At 34.4% G+C, this 24,386-nt stretch overlaps 2 protein-coding genes across 3 annotated transcripts in view; one reads left to right on the top strand and one right to left on the bottom strand.

Moving 5' to 3' along the window:
* LOC123536351 (TBC1 domain family member 9-like) overlaps positions 1–15,988 on the bottom strand; it is a 48,338-nt gene extending 32,350 nt beyond the window's left edge. For both annotated transcript variants that reach the window (XM_045319472.2, XM_053528096.1), the window contains exons 1-9: positions 15,844–15,988; positions 13,481–13,592; positions 8,881–8,932; positions 6,804–6,881; positions 5,807–5,896; positions 5,348–5,565; positions 4,621–4,686; positions 2,341–2,471; positions 2,005–2,076 (exon numbers count right to left, since the gene is read on the bottom strand). In XM_045319472.2, the coding sequence (XP_045175407.2) occupies positions 2,005–2,076; positions 2,341–2,471; positions 4,621–4,686; positions 5,348–5,565; positions 5,807–5,896; positions 6,804–6,881; positions 8,881–8,932; positions 13,481–13,592; positions 15,844–15,887 (863 nt within the window). In that variant the 5' untranslated portion in view covers positions 15,888–15,988. The remainder of the gene's footprint in view (positions 1–2,004; positions 2,077–2,340; positions 2,472–4,620; positions 4,687–5,347; positions 5,566–5,806; positions 5,897–6,803; positions 6,882–8,880; positions 8,933–13,480; positions 13,593–15,843) is intronic.
* Positions 15,989–18,560: 2,572 nt separating this feature from the next.
* LOC123536352 (uncharacterized) lies at positions 18,561–21,804 on the top strand. The gene is made up of 3 exons (XM_053527827.1): positions 18,561–18,567; positions 19,343–19,626; positions 21,694–21,804. Exons 1-3 carry the CDS (start codon positions 18,561–18,563, stop codon positions 21,802–21,804), a joined length of 402 nt encoding a protein of 133 aa, XP_053383802.1.
* Positions 21,805–24,386: the final 2,582 nt, after the last annotated feature.

The raw sequence follows: 24,386 nt of genomic DNA, 5'->3' as shown, positions 1-24,386 counted from the left end.
AGATAAACATTCTGACCAATATTCATGAAGATCTCATGAAAAATATGGCCTCTAGAGAGGTCACAAGGTTTTTCTATTTTTAGACCTACTGACCTAGTTTTTGATGGCACATGACCCAGTTTCGAACTTGACCTAGATATCATCAAGGTGAACATTCTGACCAACTTTCATAAAGATCCCATGAAAAATGTGACCTCTAGAGTGGTCACAAGCAAAAGTTTACGGACGCACGGACGGACGACGGACACCGCGCGATCACAAAAGCTCACCTTGTCACTTTGTGACAGGTGAGCTAAAAATAATTTGAGTAAGATCCATGTAAGGGTGCTATACACAAAGTATGGTGAAGATCCGTTAAGTTGTTCATGAGAAGAAGTTATTTAAAGATAAATGTTGAGGACAGCCTTAGTATGATGAATGAAGGAGTACCACCTTTACTGACAGTTACTGTAGGAGTACCTCCTTTACTGACAGTTACTGTGAACTCAATATTTTTTGAGGGGAAAAAACCAAAATCCCTTCCATTACATTTACAAGGAGAACAAAACCCCTCCCATAACAACATGAAGCAGACAAAACTCCTCACACAGGTTTTTCAGGTAGGCCAAAATCCCTTCCATTACATTTACAAGGGGAAGAAAACACCTCCCATTGAAATATGAAGGCAGACAAAACTCCTCACACAGGTTTATCAGGTAAGCCAAAATCCCTTCCATTACATTTACAAGGGGAACAAAACACCTCCCATAACAACATGAAGCAGACAAAACTCCTCACACAGGTTTTTCAGGTAGGCCAAATCCCTTCCATTACATTTACAAGGGGAACAAAACACTCCCATAACAACATGAAGCTGACAAAACTCCTCACACAGGTTTTTCAGGTAGGCCAAAATCCCTTCCATTACATTTACAAGGGGAACAAAACCCCTCCTATAACAACATGAAGCAGACAAAACTCCTCACACAGGTTTTTCAGGTAGGTCAAAATCTCTTCCATTACATTTACAAGGGGAACAAAACCCCTCCCATTGAAATATGAAGGCAGACAAAACCCCTACCAATACCAGTGTTATATTGATACCAACACTTAGGTGAGTAGATTATTACTGCTCTTTTTCAAACATATGAGCTAAAATAAAAGACATTTAAGGTAGTTCTGCACGTTTGGATCGAAACTTTTCTACAATGTAGAATTTGATTAAACTCCATTTTTTCAAAACTTCAGAATATACATAGAAAATTCAGCAAATAAAAAAGATAGGGTCGTGTGCTTGATTTTGTGCTAGACTGATTTGAAAAATTTGGACCTCACGCAATATTTCATAATGGGAGTCTATGGGAAAATCAAAACTTTTATAACATTTTCGCGAATAGATTTTTTTGTACAATGTAGATTTTGATGATACTTCTCACAGTTGTAAATATACATACCGCAAACTATTTGGTGAAATAAAACGTATAGGTCCGTGAGCTTTTTTTGAGATATTTGACCATGATTAAAGAGAACCGGACATTTCACGTTGATTTTAAGACATCATTTTTAATATTTTAACATACCATATGTTTTAATATCATATGTTGACTTTAGAAATATAGCAAAAGTGCCATTGTAATTATTTTACGCACAGTTTTCGATTTATATATAAGTTGATTTTCATTTCCGTACGCCGAACCCAGGCTTTATTCTACGTTTTCCGGATAAATGACGTTACGCCATCACTTCCGGTTTTTCAAACATGCAGAACTACCTTAAATTAGGATAAAGCTGAAGAAACTTTTCTGGTCCCATTATCGAATCATCCTGTTGATGAGGTGTATTAAGTGTGAGGTGGTGCAGATACAATTTGTTTGATACACGTAGGTACTCCACTTTCCCAAATACTGACCAATGAGGCCTCTATAGTGTGTTTGTTAATATATACCTGTAAACCCTTCTGTAAGGCACTTTAAAGCATTACTAACGACATTCATACTATTTTCTAGTGTATTTTTTTCTAGCTACCTGTAAGCATCACTCCTGGCCCTGGCATCAAGATCTCGCTTTACCATAGACATCTTCTTTGGAGTCTTCTTTCTGAAATGCATGCATCAAAGTAAATGAAATTGTAATTATTCAATGGTTATATTTAAATTCCTACAAATTATTTTGACCATAAGAGCAAAGCATTCCAAATGTCACAATCATCAAGTTGCCATGCTTCTTCACATACAATACACTGTCATCTGAAACACTCACAATTTACCAAATGTTGTCCACAGAAATATTTAACCATACTTAAAACACACCCATGTTATTCATACCCAGATAGAAACTACAAAGTCATGATTTATTTCATACTTAGTTCTGTCAAGAATGGTCTTATCCTCCTCGAATCCTCCCTCCAACATCAGTTGTTTCATGGCCATATTTGCGAGCTGTTCCATTATTCTGTATGTCTCATTTATATGCATAAACATGGAGAACACATACTGGAAAACATAACAACAAGCTGCATGAGAAATATGTATGACAGCAGTAATAGAGAACAAGAGCTGTCTCCATAGGATGACACATGCCCCCGATGGCACTTTAAATGAATAGTTACGGCTACGTCTAAGTGTGACCTTGACATTTGAGCTACGGAGCTGGGTCTTGCGCGCGACACGTCGTCTTACTGTGTCACACATTCATGCGTAGTTATTTTAAAATCCATGCATGAATGACAAAAATATGGACCGGACACGCCCATCAATGCACTATCATGAAAAATGACCTTTAACGTCTAAGTGTGACCTTGACCTTTGAGCTACGGACCTGGGTCTTATGCGCGACGCGTCGTCTCACTGTGGTACACATTCATGCCAAGTTATTTGAAAATCCATCCATCGATGACAAAGATATGGACCGGACACGCCCATCAATGCACTATCCTTTAATGTCTAAGTGTGACCTTGACCTTTGAGCTACGGACCTGGGTCTTGCGCACGACACGTTGTCTTACTGTGGTACACATTCGTGCCAAGTTATTTGAAAATCCATCCATCGATGACAAAGATATGGACCGGACACACCCATCAATGCACTATCCTTTAATGTCTAAGTGTGACCTTGACCTTTGAGCTACGGACCTGGGTCTTGCGCAAGACACGTCGTCTTACTGTGGTACACATTCATGCCAAGTTATTTGAAAATCCATCCATCGATGACAAAGATATGGACCGGACACGAAAAATGCGGACAGACCGACAGACTGTTCAAAAACTATATGCCTCCCTTCGGGGGCATAAAAATATTCTTAAATCTTTCACATATATCAGTAAATGAGAAATTTGAATAATTCTCTCTCTTGTTTATCAATTTAATAATTATCTGCTGTTTCATTAATATTTTCGTTTTACTGATGTGACAAAATCTTCTTTCATAGGTACCATCTGTAACTTTATAACACTTTGCTACATCACTAGGTTTTAAAAATTTTACTTTATTACACTTTATTACATCACTGATACCAGTGGTTTAGTGGTAGTGTCCGACTCCTAACACGAAAGTGATAGGTACAAATCCAGGTGAGAATAATCTCAACAATCAATGAGTGCTGGTCAAAGGCTATAAAAATGAGACTGCAGATAAAGAAATTGATAAGGTCCTTGGGAAGCACAGAATGTATCAAGCAATTTAACAGCAAATCAAGTTAAACTGAAACTGTTCATGAGAGGTAATGAAACATGTAACACTACTCATGCCTCTTTGCACAGGCTTAAATGAAATTCTATTATATAGATGAACTGAATGGTCTCTATCAACCCACAGGACCAGAAAATATAACACGAGTCGAAGTCTGAAATCTCCAGCACCAAAATGGTTCCTTCTGAGCACAGATTTGGAATAAACCGATGACATGGCTGCATTCAATAAGACTGGTCATATAGCCTCTCATCCTGTTCTCCAATCTCAAGCTTTTTAACCTCTGGAACTGGTCTCTAAATTTGGGTTATAATCTCTGACAATGGTCCCCAAACTCAAATTTATAACCTCCAAGACTGGTCTCAGTTTTTAAAGCCTCTGAAAGTGGTCTCCAATCGCAAAGATATCACCTGCAAGACTAGTCTCAGTTTTTATAATCTCTGACAATGGTCTCCAATCTCAAGTTTCATAACCTCTGAGACTGGTTACAGATTTTATAATCTCTGACAATGGTCTCCAATCTCAAGTTTCATAACCTACGAGACTGGTTACAGTTTTTATAATCTCTGACAATGGTCTCCATCTCAAGTTTCATAACCTCTGAGACTAGTTTCAGTTTTTATAATCTCTGACAATGGTCTCCATCTCAAGTTTCATAACCTCCGAGACTGGTTTCAGTTTTTTATAATCTCTGACAATGGTCTCCAATCTCAAGTTTCATAACCTCCGAGACTGGTATCAGTTTTTGTAATCTCTGACAATGGTCTCCAATTTCAAGTTTCATAACTTTTGTGTCTGGTTTCAGTTATTATAATCTCTGACAATGGTCTCACATCTCAAGTTTTATACTTCTGCAACTGGTAGGAATCCAAAGAAGCTTTCAAAGAACATAATTAATGGAAGCTGTTACAACTTTTCTTACAAGCAATATAATGCTTGAAATAACTAAAGTACCTCTCCTTCTCGTGTCGACACTCTGATGCTCTCTGGTAACAGCATATTGTTCCCTCGTTCCAATTTCTGTTGACAGATATAAACAAACTTTTAAGCAATACATTTAGTTTATAGCAATTCATTTTAGCTACATTATGAGAAATGCTTTCAGCTTGACCAAATCAGACTAATCTTGGGAGTTTTTCTAGGATAAAAAAAGGTTAGAGTGGTATCATATGAGGATATGCAGTCTTAACCTCAACATGACCCTAGCTTTGGGATTTCAAGGTTGAACAACCCCTTACTGGAGTTTAAAAACCTCTTAGCCTGGTAGCACCTGACCAATAAATTTAAACAGGTACCAAGTGGCATACAATGTACTGTCATATCTCAAGCATCCTTTCAAATGTACGTCACAGAACATTGCATTTTAACTTTCAAGCTATGTTTAACTAAACTTAATCAGTCTGTTCATTCAGAAAGCTCAATTTATTTAAGATAATCATTTCATATTCAAAAGAATTTTACATATAAGTACTTAGTTATAAGATCTCACACCTACATTAACTCTTATTCACAACAAAATTCTGAAAAAAGTCAATGTTATCTCTCTAACTGATTATACAGATCAATCATAATATTACTTCAGCATCCTTGCTCATTAGGAAAGAATAAAAGCATCAGGTACATGCAATCTTTGTGAGGAACTTTTCCCTTTCAGCTACTAAGAGAAAACTGACTGACTCACCGTTATATCTGTCCATCTGACAATGACCTTAGCTTCCTTGCCCATTAGGAAAGAATAGAAGCACATGTGATTTATACTCAGGTACATCCAACCTTGGCGCGGAACCTTTCCCTTCCAATAACTACATGAGTAATGATTCACTAACTTTTCTTCTTTTGGCATATTGAACAGCTTCATGAACTTCCTAGTGGCTGTTCTGAAACTTTTCGTCTCTTCATCTGAAATATTTTATTTCATTTAAATACAATGTACTTGAAAATTTTGTGGGCATGAAATTTTGTAGTTTTGATAAAAACTGGTATTTTGTTGGGCTATGAATTTCCTAGATTTTTTTAATTGAACTGAATGAGAATTCCATGTGTTTACTGAGATTTAACTTTGTGGACTGACTCATAGCCTTGCATAATTTTATAAGTCTGTTAAAATGTTTCAAGCAATCAAATTCTGTAAAATATATACCATCTTTTGACTGGTCCACTTTGTTGGCTACCATACTTTCTATCTTACATCTAACAAATTCTGTAGCCTCATCATCTGTCTCAAACGCCCCTGTAAAAAACGTTTGCATTGATATGTTTTCATATACGGATGACACTTAGATAAGGGCATGTAAAAGAACATAAATATTAACTTACTCAAACATAGGACTAAAAGATTATAAGAACCTTTCACTGGTTGAAGGTGCAGAATGAAATATCTGGCTTGAGGGTAATTGTTTAGGGAGTAATGAGATTTGACTAAGTTACCACAAAACAGATTCTTTTTTATACGAATGCTTTTCTTTTAAGCACTTTTCTTAACAGTAGCACATGAATTCCTACATTCATTCACAAATTACAGTATGTATGTCATCTTACACACCCGGAGAAAAGACAATTTTTCCTGCATCAGCGAAAACATGCAAAACTTCTGTCAGGCATGCAAGAATATCAAGTATTAGAATTTAGATGAAAACCAACCATATGATTTTTTTTTTTTTTGCTTGCTTCTTCTGACATTTATAACTCTGAACAATTTATAACTGTATTGGCTAATTCAGTCTTTCTTTCCATTTTATGCACTTTTCAAAAAGGGCTTTACCATATGTTTTGCTATTGGGACAAATAAACCTTCAATTTCACTTTCATTTTCAAATTTTTCCTTGTTATACATATGTAACCCCTACAATTACAGTACTGTTACACTAAACAGCAATTATTTTATTCTAGTTAAAATCAAGTGATAACTTTAATGTAATAAGACAAATGGGCCATTTTCAATTTCATTTTCAGATGTACCAGTATACAATGGCTGATAAAATTTTCCTTTGGCCCAAGGGCATTCAACTTTATCTGCCCCGGCAATATGGTAGTTGTTCACATTGAGTGCTGTCAAACGTTATTAATTTTTCACATTCTGTATAACTGAGTGTATACAGTGCATTGCTTCAATGAGAATAGAAGATTTTGAGCATTACCTAAAGTTTGCATTAAGTTTGCTTCTATCCATTCCCAGTCTCTTGTAATGTCCTTCTTGTTGTTGGCAGCAGACACAGCTAAAAAAAAATAAAATTATCAAATTTCATTAATTTTGCATGAACAGTGTCCAATGCTCACAGAGCAACTCGTGAAGATTACAGTGAATGACAAGAAAATGCAAGTTTTGTGTAGAGGCATAAAGATGGGTATTTTGAGCGGCATTTTTCAACGAGGGTGAGCTAGTTCAAACATAAGGGCCATAAGGGAATTTGCAGGAGAAGGTAAGTACACAATTTTCTGATGTAGTTGATATATTTCAAAGTCCAGAAAAGGATGACATGAAAGTCCTGAAAACATGCACATGTCCATTTCATGTTGATGATGTCTACTAAGTTACATTTCAACTTGATGGAAACTGTAGGAACTGAGTTCACAAGAAAGTGTGATGGACGTACTGACAGACTAACAGACTTACAGATGGACAGGTGGTTCTGGGACAATCTGTGTATGAAAAGAATTGGAACCACTGCCTTACCCTTGCATGATCGTAAGAGGCGACTAATAGGGTCTTAACACTTGGTTTTGCGGTAACTCTGTGATTCCAACAGGTATGCAAATTTTGATTCCATACCTCATGTTTTTATTTCGATGTAAATGAGATGTGGAACCAAAATTTGTAGTCCTGTTTGGCGCCATATAACCTTTACTGTGTTGGTGCGCCGTAAAACCCAAATAAACAAACAAACAAATGTTTAAACACTATCTCTCCCAGGTCTTCCACATCGTGGGCATAAAACCATTTCAATAACTTGCTACAGAAATTAATTAATTGTAAACAATCTAAACTTATCAACATAAGACTACCTCTATACTAGATAAAATACAATAAAAATAACAATCAAATTGCTCATTTTACAACACATCTACTTATTTAGCTCGTGGCATTATCAAATGTGCAACCTCATCAATTATTCAAAATATTTTATCTCGAGGCCATTATCGCAAATATCATCAATTAATAATCATGGTTACGTCGACAAATCATTAATTATTCTATTTCAATTAGTAATCGTTCAATAATGATGAAAACACAAAAAATTGTTTTATAATACTAAATAGGTCTGTCTGGTAATGAAAAACAGAAATATAACAACAAGAATGATAATAACATTGAATGACACATGCCCCCCTGGAAATGCTTGATTAGAATAAAATATAAAGTCAAAAACTGGACAAACTCCAAAGAAATTTGACATGAAATTCCCAGCAATATCTGTCTACTTCATGTTGATGATGATTATCAGTTTCCATTTTAACTGGATGGAAACTGTAGATGGGGCTGAGTATACAAGGTACAGAGGTAGCTGTAATATGGTTAAGTCCAAAAAGGGGCATAACTCAAAAAGAATGATGACATCATTGTATGACACAATCCCCCTAAAATACTAGATAGAATAACTATACCTAAAATGTTTGAACTTCAAGTTCCAAGTGTAACTGTTTGAGATAGGGAATGAGTCTAGCACGTGATATGTCATCTCATTACTGAGAAAATTTGAGCCAAGTAATTTGAAATCCTTTTGATAAATGGCAGAGTAATGGATTTGACACAAAACAGACTATGTTAACCTTTGTCTTCAAATGGTGATCTTGACCTTGGAGCTAAGGATCTTAGCCTTGCATGTGATACATTGTCTCATGGGGAACATTTATGCCATGTATTTTCAAAATCCTGTGACAGATGGCACAGTTATGGCTTGGAAACAAGGTGTGACAGACTGACAGACAGATGGACACTGCCCATTTTTATGTCCCCCTTCTTTTCTTGAAACAGGGGGTAGGGGACAATAAGTGCCAGTGGATTTAAGAAATCAGAACATTGCAAACACATTAAAATACTCCTAATATCAATTTTTGCTGTTAAATTCAGTGCACACTTTCATGAAGCTAGCCATTCTGTTAAATTTATTGAACCTTTCTTTTATTAATGAATGTACAATACATAGAGATTTACACATAATATCTGTATAATTTCAAGTATTGAAATCTCAACCTTCCTGCTAAGGGTTTACTTACAATAACTCAGTTCTGAATCTGGAGTCTGATGTAAAATTCGATAGGGAGGTGTCTGAAAAAGCAAAAAGAATTCATGTTTAAAAGCATAACTGTGCAGGAACACTGCTTTCATTTATCTATTAAAGATTAAAAGAATCTTTCACTGGTTGAAGGTGGGGATGGAAATATCTGGCTCAAGGATTACTGTTTTGGTGATAGAGGGTTCTACTGAGTTACTGCAAAACAGTTACCTGACAGTCAGATATTTCCATCTTCACCTTTAACTTGTGATAGATTCTTTTTTCTCATATCGTATTTTTCAATTAACAGAAAAACTAAAATTAAACAATGTCAAATGTTTTTCTTTTAAGCGCCTTTTTACTGTAGCAGTGTATGAATTCACAGCAGAAGAGTCATCTTACACCTCAAGTGTAAGACAAATTTTCCCAGCACCTGCAAAAATACATGAAAATCTTGTCTTGTATGCAAGAAAACATGTGTTAGGTCAACGTGTGCTACTTCATTTGAAGTTCTCCTTCCCAAGCTACTGTAAAATCATAACAAGAGGGTCATGAAGGCCCTGTATCGCTCACCTGACCATCTGACCTAAAGATCATCAAGATTAACATTCTGACCAAGTTCCATTAAGATATGCTCATAAATGTGGCCTCTAAAGTGTTAAATAGCTTTTCCTTTGATTTGACCCAGTGACCTAGTTTTTGACTTGACATGACCCAGATTCGAACTTGGCCTAAAGATCACCAAGATTAACATTCTGACTAAGTTTCATGAAGATACAGTCATACATGTGGCCTCTAGAGTGTTAACAAGCTTTTCTTTTGATTTGACCAGGTGACCTTGTTTTTGACCCAACATGATCCAGATTCAAACTTGACTTAAAGATCACCAAGATAAACATTCTGACTAAGTTTCATGAAGATACAGTCATAAAAGTGGCCTCTAGAGTGTTAACAAGCTTTTCCTTTGATTTGACCTAGTGACCTAGTTTCTGCCCACCTAACCCAGATTTGAACTTGACCTATAGATCATCAAAATTAACATTCTGACCAAGTTTCATTAAGATAGGGTCATAAATGTGGCCTCTACAGTGTAAACTAGCTTTTCCTTTGATTTGACCTGGTGACCTAACTTTTGATCTTACATGACCCTGATTCAAACTGGACCCTGAGATCATCAAGATTAAGGTTCTGACCAAGTTTCATGAAGATATATCATAAATCTGGCCTCTACAGTGTTAACAAGCTTTTCCTTTCATTTCACCTGGTGACCTAGTTTTTGACCCTGGATGACCCAATATCAAACTCGTCCAAGACTTTATTAAGGGTAACATTCTGACCAAGTTTCATTAAGATTACGCTCATATTGCGACCTCTAGAGTGTTAACAAGCTTTTCCTTTGATTTGACCTGGTGACCTGGTTTTTGACCCCAGATGACCCAATATCGAATTTGTCCAAGATTTTATTGAGGGTAACATTCTGACCAGGTTTCAATAAGATTGGGCCAAAAATGTGACCTTTAGAGTGTTAAGGTAGTTCTGCACGTTTGGATCGAATTTTTTTCTACAATGTAGAATTTGATAAAACTCTGATTTTTCAATACTTCAGAACTTCAGAATATACCTAGAAAATTCAGCAAATAAAAAGGATAGGGTCGTGTGCTTGATTTTTTGCTAGACTGATTTGAAAAATATGGACCTCACGCAATATTTCATAATGGGAATCTATGGGAAAATCATAACTTTCAGAACATTTTCGCGGATAGAAGTTTTTCTACAATGTAGATTTTGATTAAACTTCTCAAGTTGTAAATAAAGATATGGTCTATAATTTGATGAAATAAAATGTATAGGTCCGTGTGCTTATTTTTAAGATATTTGACCGAAATTAAAATGAACCGGACATTTCACGCTAATTTTAAGACATGATTTTGAATTATTTAACGTGTCATATATTTTAGTACCATATTTTGACATTAGAAATAAAGCAACAGTGTCAATGTAATAAATTTACACACAGGTTGCGATTAATTCATAAAATGATTTTCGTTTCCGTACACCAAATCCAGGCTTTATTCTACGTTTTCCGGATAAATGACGTTACGCCATCAATTCCGGTTTATCAAACGTGCAGAACTACCTTAACAAGCTTTCCCTTTGATTTGACCTGGTGACCTAGTTTTTAACTCCAGGTGACCTAATATCGAACTCGTCCAAGATTTTATTGAGGGTAACATTCATTTAGGCCAAACCCACGAAATTACATGACCGTGAAAGGCTAAACCCATGAAATTACATGTCAGTTAAAGGCCAAACCCACAAAATCACATGTCCATGAAAGGCCAAACCCATGAAATCACATGTCCATGAAAGGCAAAACCCACAAAATTACATGTCCGTGAAAGGCCAAACCCAAGTTATTAAATTCAGTGAAAGGCCAAACCAACGAAATTACATGTCAGTGAAAGGCCAAACCCATGAAATCACATCTCCGTGAAAGGCCAAACCCACGAAATTACATGTCCATGAAAGGCCAAACCCATGAAATTACAAGCCTGTGAAATTAACTAATTTCTAATTTCACAGCATTCTTTGATGTGCCTTGTTGAAATTTTTGGAGTAAAATGAAATCCATTCATTAAATATCTGTATAAGTATTTATTTTGTAAAAGTACCTTTTGGTATTAATTAATTTTTTTTTTTGTAAAGTTTTCGATGTAAAGTAAAAAAGGACAATATCTGAAAAGGAGTCAAACATATGAGACACTGTCAATATTCAATAAAATTTCAACAAATATTTAATACTGGCTTTCACTTCTGTCTTATTTCACAACTTCAGGTAAACATTTGATATCAAACTTAGTCATGTTATTCCTAAGTCACATGAGCCTGACATTAATAAACATAAATGCTGCTACTGTTGCTGTAAATTTAGTCAATTTTCTCACCCTAAATGTGAGCAAATACCTTTTAGGTATACACACATGTAGCAATGATCTGAATATTTTGATTTTTCAAAACTTATTAAATTAATCAGCATGTTAGTCTTTCTCTGACTCAACATCACATAGCTAACTGAAAACATCTGTTGCCATTACAGTTATAGAAAGAAAAGGTTTATTTATAAGTCTAACCTTATTTTTTAAGTAAAGTATGACAAATTTTGCATGTTACATCAGACAAGAAAATTCTAGAATTGACATCTGCTATGCAGTGAATCATATAAAATGTGTAACTGAACCTTTCCAATAGTGTAACTGATTCTTTAAACAGACTTATAGTGTAACTGACCATTTCAATAGTGTAACTAATTCTTTAAACAGACTGAAAGAAGTGTAAATGACTATTTCAAAGGTAACTGACCTTTTCAATAGTGTAACTGATTCTTTCAATTGATTTAGTGTAACAACCTTTTCAATAGGGTAACTGACCTTTTGAATGGTGTAACTGATTCTTTAAACAGTGTAACTGATGTTTGCTAAGGGTAACTGATCTTTTCAAAAGTGTAACTGACCTTCTTGATAACATGTTCAACAGCATATCTTACATTTGCTATAGTGTGACTGATTCTTTCAACAGACTTAGTGTAACTGACTTTTCAATAGTGTAACTGACTTTTCAATAGTGTTACTGATTCTTTCAATAGTGTAACTGACATTTTCTATAAAATAAGTGAAATGTTCATTAAAGGACATAACTCATAATTTTATTTTTCTAAACTGATACTTATTGCTTTCAATTACATGAATAAAAAAACCCTATTTAATTCTATATAATTTATAACAGTAATATTTTGGAGTCAGTTATTTCCAACTGTTTAACATTGCACATTTTTCCATGTCACTAATATAGTAGACAGTTATTTTGCATATTCTATAGACTACTAAAGTAATTTTATAAAAAGAAACTGCCAAATTAACCAAATCACACTGTTTCTACTTTGAAAAGTCTTTCTCAGTTGCAAAAATCTGACCCGAATCTGCAGTTTTACCACTTTATTAAATGTTGGTTTTTTTCCCCCAAAATACTACAAAAACAGTCATTAAATATTAATTGCCTAAATGTGTTATTTCTAACAGGATGTTATTTTTACTGTAATTGTATGTGTTACTGTAACATCAACCAATTCAGCACTTACATAACAAATAATCATATCCTGGTACATGTATAATTCATCTGAAACAATGGTAACCTCATGTTATTTTGATCAGTAAGTGAAACAATTCTCTAATAACTTATTTCATCCTTATACAGTTTTTGCTTCATCTTTAAATTTAGAGTTTTTAAGTGGTTATATGATTTTCAGAAATTATTTCATATTTTGGATAAGATATAAACAATTAAAGGACTTTCTTTCATAAAAGCCAGCTTGTAAACTGGAGCAGCCAAGAAAACTAGCCTTGTGTGTGCAACTTTTATAGTCACTCCATTTTACATTTATGAAGGATATTTCAAAATATAAAAGTCAGTTAAGATATACCCATTCCTAAAGATTTCCATTCAAGGTCTTATCTAAAACACTGCTGATAATTATTGTAGCCTCATGCTTAATGTATTTGAAAAGTGTGATCAAATCTGTCTAAAAAGGTGGAACAATACTGAACCTTGTTATCGACTACAGTATCCCATGTGCCAACCAGCAGACCTGCAATCCCTCCGCCTCCATAACCTTTTCTTCTCTGTAACACAAAATAAGGGTTGGCTCTTTCTGTCACCCTGAAATGTAAAACATCATTTCCAGTTACTGTGAAAGGCAACTGAAATTCTAGGGCTACCTCCTGTGCATTAAGGTCTTACTTGCTGCTGCCACAGTGACTTACTTTAAAGCTTTTTCTAACGTATATGTAGCCTCAAAATTTCAGGAGGCAGAATTCCCTTTTTTCCTTCAAAATAACACACATACATGTATGCGGAAGATATGCAAGCATGTCAGTACATTGTAATTTATATCTGGCTATTAAACCAACTGTTACCATCAGGCTAATTGAATTGAAGAAAAAGTATGCCAATTATGTTTAGGTTCTCTTCGGTATCCTTAGTTTACAGGAGTGAAATGTCACACCCTGTTTAAATCATGTCAACTGTTCAGTCATGTCAACTGGGACTTTCCTTCCCAATTAATCCACATAATTACCCCCTGCAAGAATTAAGTGCTCCATTCAACAAGTTCAACAGACAGCTGGTAAACACTGAAATATCTCAGTGAATATACGTTTAAATACCGAAAAATTGTCTTCTGTAAATTGACTTTCATGCAAGGTTTGCTTCTAACACCATGAAATTATTAGAAAGCATGAAATATGGGAGAGAGTTTAAGGCCATGAGATATAGCAAGTAAGAAGGGCCACTACCCTATGAATCTTAATTGTCAAATTTAGGGTCACTGAAATACAAGTATGCTGTTTTCTCATATTCTCAGGGGCCTACGGGGTTGTTTTATTCCCAGTGACAGATTAACCATTTCATAAACAGTATTTGTGTGTAATTTTGTAGAAAATTCACTTGTCCCTCATAATTATGGAGCCATGAGATGTTATAGAAATTATGTCATTTAATTATTTGTTACAGTATTTGATACCACCCCAACCTAAGAAATGGACCAAGAGTTTCCAGTATTCCCATTTAATTTGACTCTTCAGAACAAACAACTTGTAGAATTTTAAATACATTTAAATTACCATAGTGTGCAATTTATAAAAAGATATATTCTGTAGTAAATACATCAAGAAATATGACAATTAATTGCATAGTGAATAATTTATTGCAATTTTGCTTACACCACCAGATAAAATAAAATTCAGTAAAATGCCAATATTTTCATCATTTTGCGTTCAAATTACTTGAAATTTTCAGTGTGTCTGTTTTGTAACATACCTGTCAAGAAAATAACAAACATTATATCATCTGACAACATTAAGACAAAAAAACAAGAATATGAGAAGCCCCTAGCCCAACTGATTGTGCCCAAAGGGCTCTTTGATATATAGAGACTATATAACACCCTCTGTACACAACCCACTTACCATACAAAACAATGCGGAAAGTTTTCCTTCTATGTGTATATAACCAGCGAAACAAATCGACTCGCTAACTTTGGAGTCTTCAAATACATATCTAAACCCAATTTTTCACACTAAATATTACATGTCTGGAAAGCTGAGTGACATTTCAAATACAATCATTATATGTCCTAACTAATGTAAAAAACCATTTTGTAGGCAAAACACTAAAACTCCATGTATGTCAGCATGTTTTCCGCTTACACCTTTAAATTTCTACCTCAGTCCTGTAAAGCTGTGTGTGTATCGATCTGTTTATTTTTAAACCTCGGTCACTCACTTGATGTGTATGTATAAAACTATAAATCTCGAAGTTTAATTAAAATGCGTCAATTTCCACCACAGTTTTGATTCTAACTACTTGAGATGTTGAGGCAGATATACGGTAAATGTAAGTCTGTGAAATCGGTCTGCCTTGCAGTTGAAAAATTGAGACCAGAGAAGCTCTGAGAATTCGAGAAAATGAGATACATGTATTAAAATAAATGTGCATATCAAGACTGTGTCTCTGATTTGAGTCATTAGATATTGGACTATACTACCTAAATTTAAATGCTTTATTCAGCTTTTAATTAAAATCTGCAAGTTTTAATTCCTGCATAACATGCCATACATAACAATAAACAAAAGGTCACCAAAACTGTGTCAGCTAAGCTATAGTCTGTATGATCATTATACAATGTCAACAACAGTCTGAAATTTGTTTTGTCATTTCTGATCTTACGTTAAAGCAATCTTAATTTTTGAAATAGAATCTATATTTCTGAAGGATAAATTAAAGCTACTAGATTCTAGATCTATATTTGTAAATGTGTCACAATAATTGGGGAAAAACAGATATGGGATGTGTAATTATAACTTGTAAATAAGAGTTTAGTGACAATTTTTATTTGAAATGTACAGCTTACCACAGTGCATTCGCAAGAAGAACTTCTTCAGGTTTAACCCACATTATGTACCTATTGCTAGCATTTAAAACAACAAAAATAAATTGCTGACGAACTTCCGACAGAGTGTGCGTCCACCATTTTGATTTTGTTTTATCACGTGACTAATGCACAAAACATTATTTTTTACGACGTTTCAACAATTCTACTAATAAACACTACTTGAAAATAATCTGAACGACTTTACACAAATTGATAATTTATCATTTATTGAAATTTGTAGAAGTTAATAGTACATCGTACTAACATTCTAAAATTAGATATCACGTGATTTTATATTTTGGGCTGTGTGTATCCATATTTTTTTTCAGGTTAATCTATATTCTTAATTAGATCTATTTATTTTTGGATGTAAAACAGATAATCAACATATCTGTTCTATTAGTGTATAAGTTGATCCTCATTATCAAAGAGCTATAAAAATAGATCTTATTTATTACTTGAATTATTAATGCAGTACCTTGATTGTACATAGTATTTTACACTGTATGAAGAACTAATACAGGTAAGCTTTATTAAATTATTTAGTCACATACATGAGCAACAAAGCATTTGTGCAACCAACTAGGGCAGTAACAGATATATATTAAAATGGAAATTGACTTATTTTACGTCTAACACTGGACACTATACCATAATTGAGCTATAGAGGTGATAATTATGAAAATTGAGCAGGATCTTTTTTTTTTTTTTTATAGAATTTTAGCTCTCATTAGATTTCAGTTATTACACTCTGCGAATGATTTTGAACCTGTCAAGAGATAAGACAGGTGTAGCACCAGGTGAGTCATCGATCAGAGCACAGGGGAAAGCACAGAGAAGCCAGCTAGGAGTGTAATATTGGTAGACCATTTGCACAATAATTCCAAAAACCTATGCTCTCGCATGGTCAAGAACTTCAGGTTAATTCCCATCATTCCCATCAGTCATGACATTTAAAGCTGGAACACACAATCATGGTAATGTCAATATTTAAAATAAAAAAAAAACATATTACAGGTTTCTCAAATGTGATATATCATATCAATTTTAAGTTATTAATTGTCAAAATATTTTAGGAAACATTAATTTTGTTAGGATACAACTTGAATATTCCTCCTCTGTTTGGTCGCCTGCAATTCACACAAAGCTAAGGTCATTTATATGGAATGCCAAATTAACATATCAAACATAATAATAATACATACAGGTAAACTCGAATATTAAATGCATGTATGCATACACATATACTTCTCTCATTATTATACCCCCAGATACAAAGTATATTTAGGCTATATTGCCATGGAGTCACGCATGTCTGTTGGACAGTGTCTGTCCATAATTGTCAGCTCCATATCTTCTTGACCTCTGGGAATATTTTCATAAAACTTGCATCAATTTTTAACCTGAGACATCAGGACAACATGCAGGTTATTAGGTTCAAGGTCAAGATAACAGTAGGAGGTCAAAGGCCAAATAACTTTGTGTCAGATCCATATTGTTTAAACCACTTGGAAGATTTTCATAAAACCAGCATCAGTTGTTTACGTCATCAGACTTATGTGCTGAGTGCACTAATCAGGTCACTTGGTCCAGTGACAAGAGGTCATCTTAGAGGTCAAAGATCAAACAGCTTAGCTTTGTGTACGCTCCATATCTTCTTAACAGCTTCAAAGATTTACATTAAAATAGCATCAAATATCTCCCTCATTAAGACAACATGGAGAGTGTACAACCAAGGTCACTAGATCAAAGGTCAAGGTCACACTTCAAAGTTAAAGTTGAAATAGTTTAACTTCGCTTCCACTCCAGATCTTCTAAAACACTTAGATTTTCATAAAACTAGTATCAAATATTGAACTCATCAATACACGCAGAGTGCACAATCCAGTACACTAGGTCCAAGGTCAAGGTCACACATAGAGGTCAAAGATCAGATGGCTCAAATATGTATTTGTTCCATATTTTCTGAAACACTGAACTGAATTTCGTAAAATGACCATCAAGTGTTTAAACCTCAGCCAGACAACACGAAGAGTACTCAGGTCCAGGGTCAAGGTTACACTTAGAAGTTAGAGGTGAAAGCTTAAAATATTTGTAAATAGCTCAAATTTACATGCAGTGTGCACAACCCAGGTCACAAGGTTGAACTGTTCAAGGTCAAGTCAAGGTCACTTTTGAAGGTCAAAGGACAAAACATTTTAGTCTCCCTGTATCAAAGCAGCATGTTTGGTTATCAATAACCTTTACTGATAGCTCAAGTTTGAACCTGTAGAAAAGCTGTTGGTGTCCAGTTCATAAAGGACTTCAACGAAGGATCTTTTTTTTCTCATCTGAGCACCTCGATGTCTGTCATCCATCCATCATCCACAAATTCTTTAAAGAACATCTCATAAACCACTGCCAGTTTCAACCAAGCTTCAAAGGGATGTTCCTTGGGTGATCCTTTCATATTCCATCAAATCTAGGTAATCTATGCAAAATTCTGGTTTCCAAGGCAACCAAATGGGAAAACTTTAAAAATTGACTCTAAAAAACTGCTGGGCCAATTACTAAATTTCCCCAATTCATCGTTAAAAACATGGGACTGGTTTTCCATGCATGCATGAAAAACTATGAAAATCTTCTCGCTGAAACTGCTGGCCTGACTTTGAAATAATTTCACAGCATAGTTCTAAAATTATCCGATCAAGCTGTAAATGTCAGGTGAGTGATTTAGGGCCATCATGTCCCTCTTGTTACAGACTTTTACCTCTCAAGATTTCAATTATTGCACTCTGCAAATGAATTTAAACCTATATCTTAAATATTTCAATACTTGATGCAAGTGATAATAGTTAGTGTGCACATTCTTTCATTTACAGAGAGATGCAAATGAAATAATATGCACAAAAATTTATTTAAAGAAGGCATCAGTTTATATCAACAGAGCATTAAATAATTGCAGAGATTCAAATAATTAGAGAGAATTAAGTTAAAATGGTTGTGTTTCAGTTGATTTGGAGTTCACATACCGATCCATAAATCTTCTATAAATTTTGAAAATCATTTTGGGAACCAAGATTTTAACCACCAAATTATAATCAACATGTTTTCTATTTCATTTATTAAATACCGTAACACTAGACTAGCTCCTAGACTATGATATATCTTTTTACATTTTTATGATTGAATGTATGTAGCCAGTCTATATCCTATGTCCAATATCATATGATAATTTCAACATTAGTCCTGTGTGAAAATCTCTAAAATAGACTGGCTTTTTTCTCTATGAAATTGAATTCGTCAAAAAAGGGAAAAATATAGAAATATAGTTATTATCAGTCTAGTGGCTAGTCTACCGTAACACCTGACTATCAACTATGATGCATCTTTCTTTAAAACATTGGCTTATGGCCAGTTGGTTGTCACATAATTCTTTTTATCCAAATCTTTAATGGAGGGGATACCCATGGTAATGAGCAATTTTTTTCTTTTGTAGAAAGAGTGCTCAGATTAGGTATTACGCATCTGGAGTTAAAATTCAAGAGTATGGGAAACAGCGGTTCAACTATAGATATGAACAGTCCCGAGGGACAGTTTATAACCTCAGAGATCCAGAGTAACTGTGTAGTGATATTTTCCAAGACATCCTGTTCATACTGTCGTGCTACGAAAAATTTATGTCAGAAAATTGGAGTAAATGCCAGAGTTATAGAACTTGATCGTAGACAAGATGGTAGTGATGTACAGAATCTCCTAGGAGCCATCACTGGTGCCTCTACAGTATGTGAAATTTAAATTGTATTTAGACATTCAACAGCATTGTGTTGTATATATATGCGTTAAGCTGTTTAAACTTTGAATATAAGCGTGTAGGTAGGATGAAAAGTTTATCGTTACTTAAGATTGTTATGTGTTTGGGTGCTTAATACCTTTCTTTAGTAGTGTTTCAGTAAATTGCGTAATGTGACGGGAACTGCTTAATTTTGATACCATACGATAATTGTACCTGGTACTTACTTCTGTTCAGCATAAAGTAGCTGACATAAATTCCCCACAGGAAAATGAGATGGATGATTAATATTTAATGCCCTCATAGTTCAGTTCTTGAGCATCTGACCACTAAACCATGGTAAATTAGATGGTAAACCATGTAAAGGCCTTGAACTATGGTGAATCAGAAGATAAAACATGTGAAGGCCTTGAACCTCGGTAAATAAGATGATAATCCATGTGAAAGCCTTGAACTGTGATAAATCAGATGATAAACCATGTAAAGGCCTTGAACCATGGTAAATAAGATGATTAACCATGTAAAGGCCTTGAACCATGGAAAATCAGATGATAAACCATGTGAAGGCCTTAAACAGTGGTAAATCAGATGATAAATTATGTTAAGGCCTTGAACCATGGTAAATCAGATGATAAACCATGTAAAGGTATTGAACCATGGAAAATCAGATGATAAACCATATGAAGGTCTTGAACTGTGGTAAATCAGATGGTAAGCCATGTAAAGGCAATGATTACTTTTAAGCTTGACTATACAAAGTATGGAAAGCTATCCTACTCGCCCAGGTGTCTACATCCACGTCCACACATTGAAGTTTTGATGCACTTTCACTTTGTCTCTCTTATTACATGGTGGATTTGTTTTAGTCTTAAAATAGTTATACCTCATCACAACTCACATCCTATGACACAAGGGCCATAACTCTCTAACCAATGTTTCATGAATTATCCCCCCTTTTTAACTTAGAATTTCAGGTTAAAGTTTTTGTGCACTTTCACTTTATCGGTTTATCAAACTTAAAGTACCGGTAGTTATTCCACATCATGACCCACATCATATGACAAAAGGCAAATAATCCTAGCACCAATTATTCATGAATTTTGCCCCGTTTTTACTTAGAATTTTGTTTAATTCTGATGCATTTTCATTCTATCTTTGTTATTACAGAAGGGATTTGATTCAAACTTAAAATATTTGTTCCACTCCATCAGCCATGTCATATAACACAAGGGACATATCTCCAGCACCAATTTTTCTTTAAATATGCCCCCCTTTTATTCAGAATTTCAGGCTAAGTTTGATACATTTTCACTATATCTCTGATTTGATTTTAACTTAAAATAGTTCTTCCACATCATTGTCTTCTTCATATGTCACAAGGTCCATAACCCTGGCTCCAATATTTCATGAATTATTCCCCCTTTTACTTAGAATTTTGGTTAATTTTGATGCTTTTTCATCGTATCTTTGTCATTACTTAATAGATTTGTTTCAAACATAAAATGATTGTTTAACAGCATCACCCTTCTTCATATGTCACAAGATCCATAACTCTGACACCAATATATTATGAATTAGACCCTTTTTACATAGAATTACAAGTTAAAGTTGTGGTGCATTTTGATGTATCTCAGTTATTACTGAATGGATTTGATTCAAATTAAAAATAGTTGTTCCACATTATTAGCCACATAATATGGTGCATACTAGTAATACACTTGCAGAAATATTCCATGAATTTTGTCCCTTTATACTTAGTTCATGTTTTTCTCTCATGATCTTCTGTAATTAATAAACACATTTGACTCGGACTTAAACTAATTTCAAATATTGTAATCCATGTGGAAGTCATTATTAAACACTCCTTTGATAGCTCCAGCTTCCTTAGATGTGCCCTTTTCACTTATATCCAGCATCAAAATAGTCGAGCGCTCTGTCTCCTGTGACAGCTCTTGTTACAGGTGTTGAAAAATTATTCATGTGCTTGATAATATTGTAATTTAAATAGAAACTTAAAGAAAAACAATGTATAACTTATTTCAATCTCTTTTTTTCAGGTTCCTCGGGTATTTATAAATGGGAAATGTGTTGGTGGTAACTCAGAGTTTCAGAAACTTAACAAGAGTGGAAAGTTGGCTGAACTTCTAGCAGAATGTGGAAATACGTAGGAAATAGAGATATTACATATTTTAGTTGCCGTTTCAAACTTTCTGCAGATCTGAATGCTGTTATTCAGGATCTGAAGAATTTAGATATTGTTTTAACTGTCCTATCGGATCTGAAATACTTACATTTATGTCTGCCTTTCAGTACTTCACTGAGTTGTGTTTGATATCAGTTATATCTTTCAAGTGTTTATACTTTTAGCTGCATTTAACTTACATGTAATAAACTGTAAAAATATTTTGAATTTGTTAAAATTATTGCCGTAGTGTTTCGCAGTTCTTCACTAGACTAAGTGACCAGGTCCTATATTGCAAAAAATTCCAAGTCTGACATCAAGACTTGGCTTCATACTACAAAGTAATTTAATTGCGTGTGTGCACGAAATTTCATGGTTGTGGCCAGGATGGCTGTTTGATGGGGTTATATAAATTCATGGAGATTGTCTTTTGAACATAAAATGAATGGGAATTTTACTGCTTTGTTGCCCCATGAAAATTAGGATTATATAGTATGAGAAATTTCAAACTTGTTCATTCTTCGTTAGACAATTATAGTTTTCCACAAACATTTCTTTGAAGACATTTCCTGCAAGTGCTAAAAAGCACTAGATATTTACCTGTACAGATTATTTAAAGATGCCGAACTTGGGTGATTAAAAGTCTATAGGCTGTGGTCAACCATCTCAGAACCTTAGATCAGATATGAAATACATGTAGCTGGTTCAGAGCTGGTCAAAGTAATATCTGCTTTATGGGTAGAAAAATTGTTTCCAACTACACTGATAACAAACATTATTGAGTGGAGAGTATTTATTCTGTTTGCTTATAACTACATTTAAACACCACTCACTTGAGCATCAATGGTTTGAGTGTCTGTGATTACTCAAGCAAGGTATGTGTTCCTCGGCAATTTTCCTGAAATTTTCTCTGACTGGATTGCTCAAGCATTTTGTTTATCCCCTTGCAACTTCAAGTGATATCCAAGTCCAAATAATGTAAAATCAGGGTCAGTATACATCAATATTTTAAGTCTCAAATTTAGACTCGTTCGAAAAAATGCTAAATTTTCTTTTTGATATGTCATTTTATTTTTACATAGACTGTGATGAAACTTTGCAGTAATAAGTACTGGTAACAGGAAGTAAAAGCATCATAAAAAAATTTCATCTGTATAAAATAATTAATGGGCTATAAACAAAGTTATGGCAAATTAATTATTTGTAAGTGTAAGTTATAGACTTTAAACATTTATGAATACAGACCCAGATATTTTCATGAGACTATTAGTTTGCTATATTTAATCCCTCATCACGAGTGGTGGAGGGTTATAGAAATGGTCTCTGTCTGTACGTCTGTCCATCCTTCCATAACATTTTGTGTCCACGCTGTATCTCTTAAACCCCTTGAAGGATTTTGATGAAACTTTGGTCAAATGATCACCTCATCAAGATGATGTGCAGAACTTACGAGTCAGCCATGTTGACTCAAGGTCAAGGTCACAACTCAAGGTCAAAGGTTTGAGCCTTCCATTTTGTGTCCGCTATGTATCTCCGTAACCCCTTGAAGGATTTTCGAATTCATTGATGTTGTCATACATGGACTATGAAAATATACTTAACAACATGTATGCTTCCACCCAATACCATCAACCCTTTCATTATCTATAACAGTGGTGGGGGATATAGCTGTCTTTCAGACTGCCTTGTTGAAATTGGAATTGGTTCACATGGTACAATATTCATGATCTATGACCAACTTTTAAACATGGGAGATTTCTCATAAGCACTTTTGGGAGTATTTACTTTTATTTATTTTCACGAAGACAGATTCTTGTGAGTAAAGCAAAAAAAAAACCTGGCCAAAATTCCTGATTTTACAGTACACATGTTCGAGTGATAAACCAGACACTACATTAAGAGCGGTTTTCAAGTAATAACTAGTACATACAGTTTGTGTATCTTAGATATAATGAATAAATAGTCAAGGCCTTTGAGTGCTTTGTCGCCTGATTTCTCACAGTTCAGAGGCACAAGAATTGAACCATGATGAACCATGGTAAATGAGACAACAAACCACAAGGAGATCTTGATTTTCATTCTTACATGGTTATTGAAATATTGATTAAATTTAGCTGGGTTTCATTTAATCAAGCAGAAACAAACCTGACATCATTCGGCAATATGACGTCATAATGCGTACTTGTCGGCATGTCACCCAATGTTTATCACAGAATATACAGAGCTTGACTTTCTTCTTTGTTTAATTGACAATCAAATCCAGCCATGTAAGAACTAACAATAATTTCATACATCTCCATGAAAACTTTGTAGTACATTTAAGTATTATAATTGCTATCAGTTTCATGCTTACACAACACCATGTAATATCTTTGAAAAATAAAATGACTATGAATTTTGTTTGTTAGGATTTAATTTCATGATTGGTGGAAACCATAAAATCCTCAAAATATAGTTCCTCACTTACCGGTACCTAAAGATTTCACAATAGTTTTTTCTAAGTCCCTTCCTTTTTGTTGTACACATACATGTATCACTCTATTTAAAACTTTTGGCAGTATGTGTAAC

Source organism: Mercenaria mercenaria, chromosome 17 (genome assembly GCF_021730395.1).
Source record: "Mercenaria mercenaria strain notata chromosome 17, MADL_Memer_1, whole genome shotgun sequence".
Lineage (NCBI taxonomy): Eukaryota > Metazoa > Mollusca > Bivalvia > Venerida > Veneridae > Mercenaria > Mercenaria mercenaria.
The sequence above is the reverse complement of the archived record's forward strand: the minus strand, read 5'-3'. Positions and strand labels throughout refer to the sequence as shown.

Excerpts from the sequence above, each read along its gene's own strand:
- LOC123536352 (XM_053527827.1), top strand. Across the intron at positions 19,627-21,693 it reads CCATCACTGGTGCCTCTACA|GTTCCTCGGGTATTTATAAA; the intron begins GTATGTGAAATT and ends TCTTTTTTTCAG.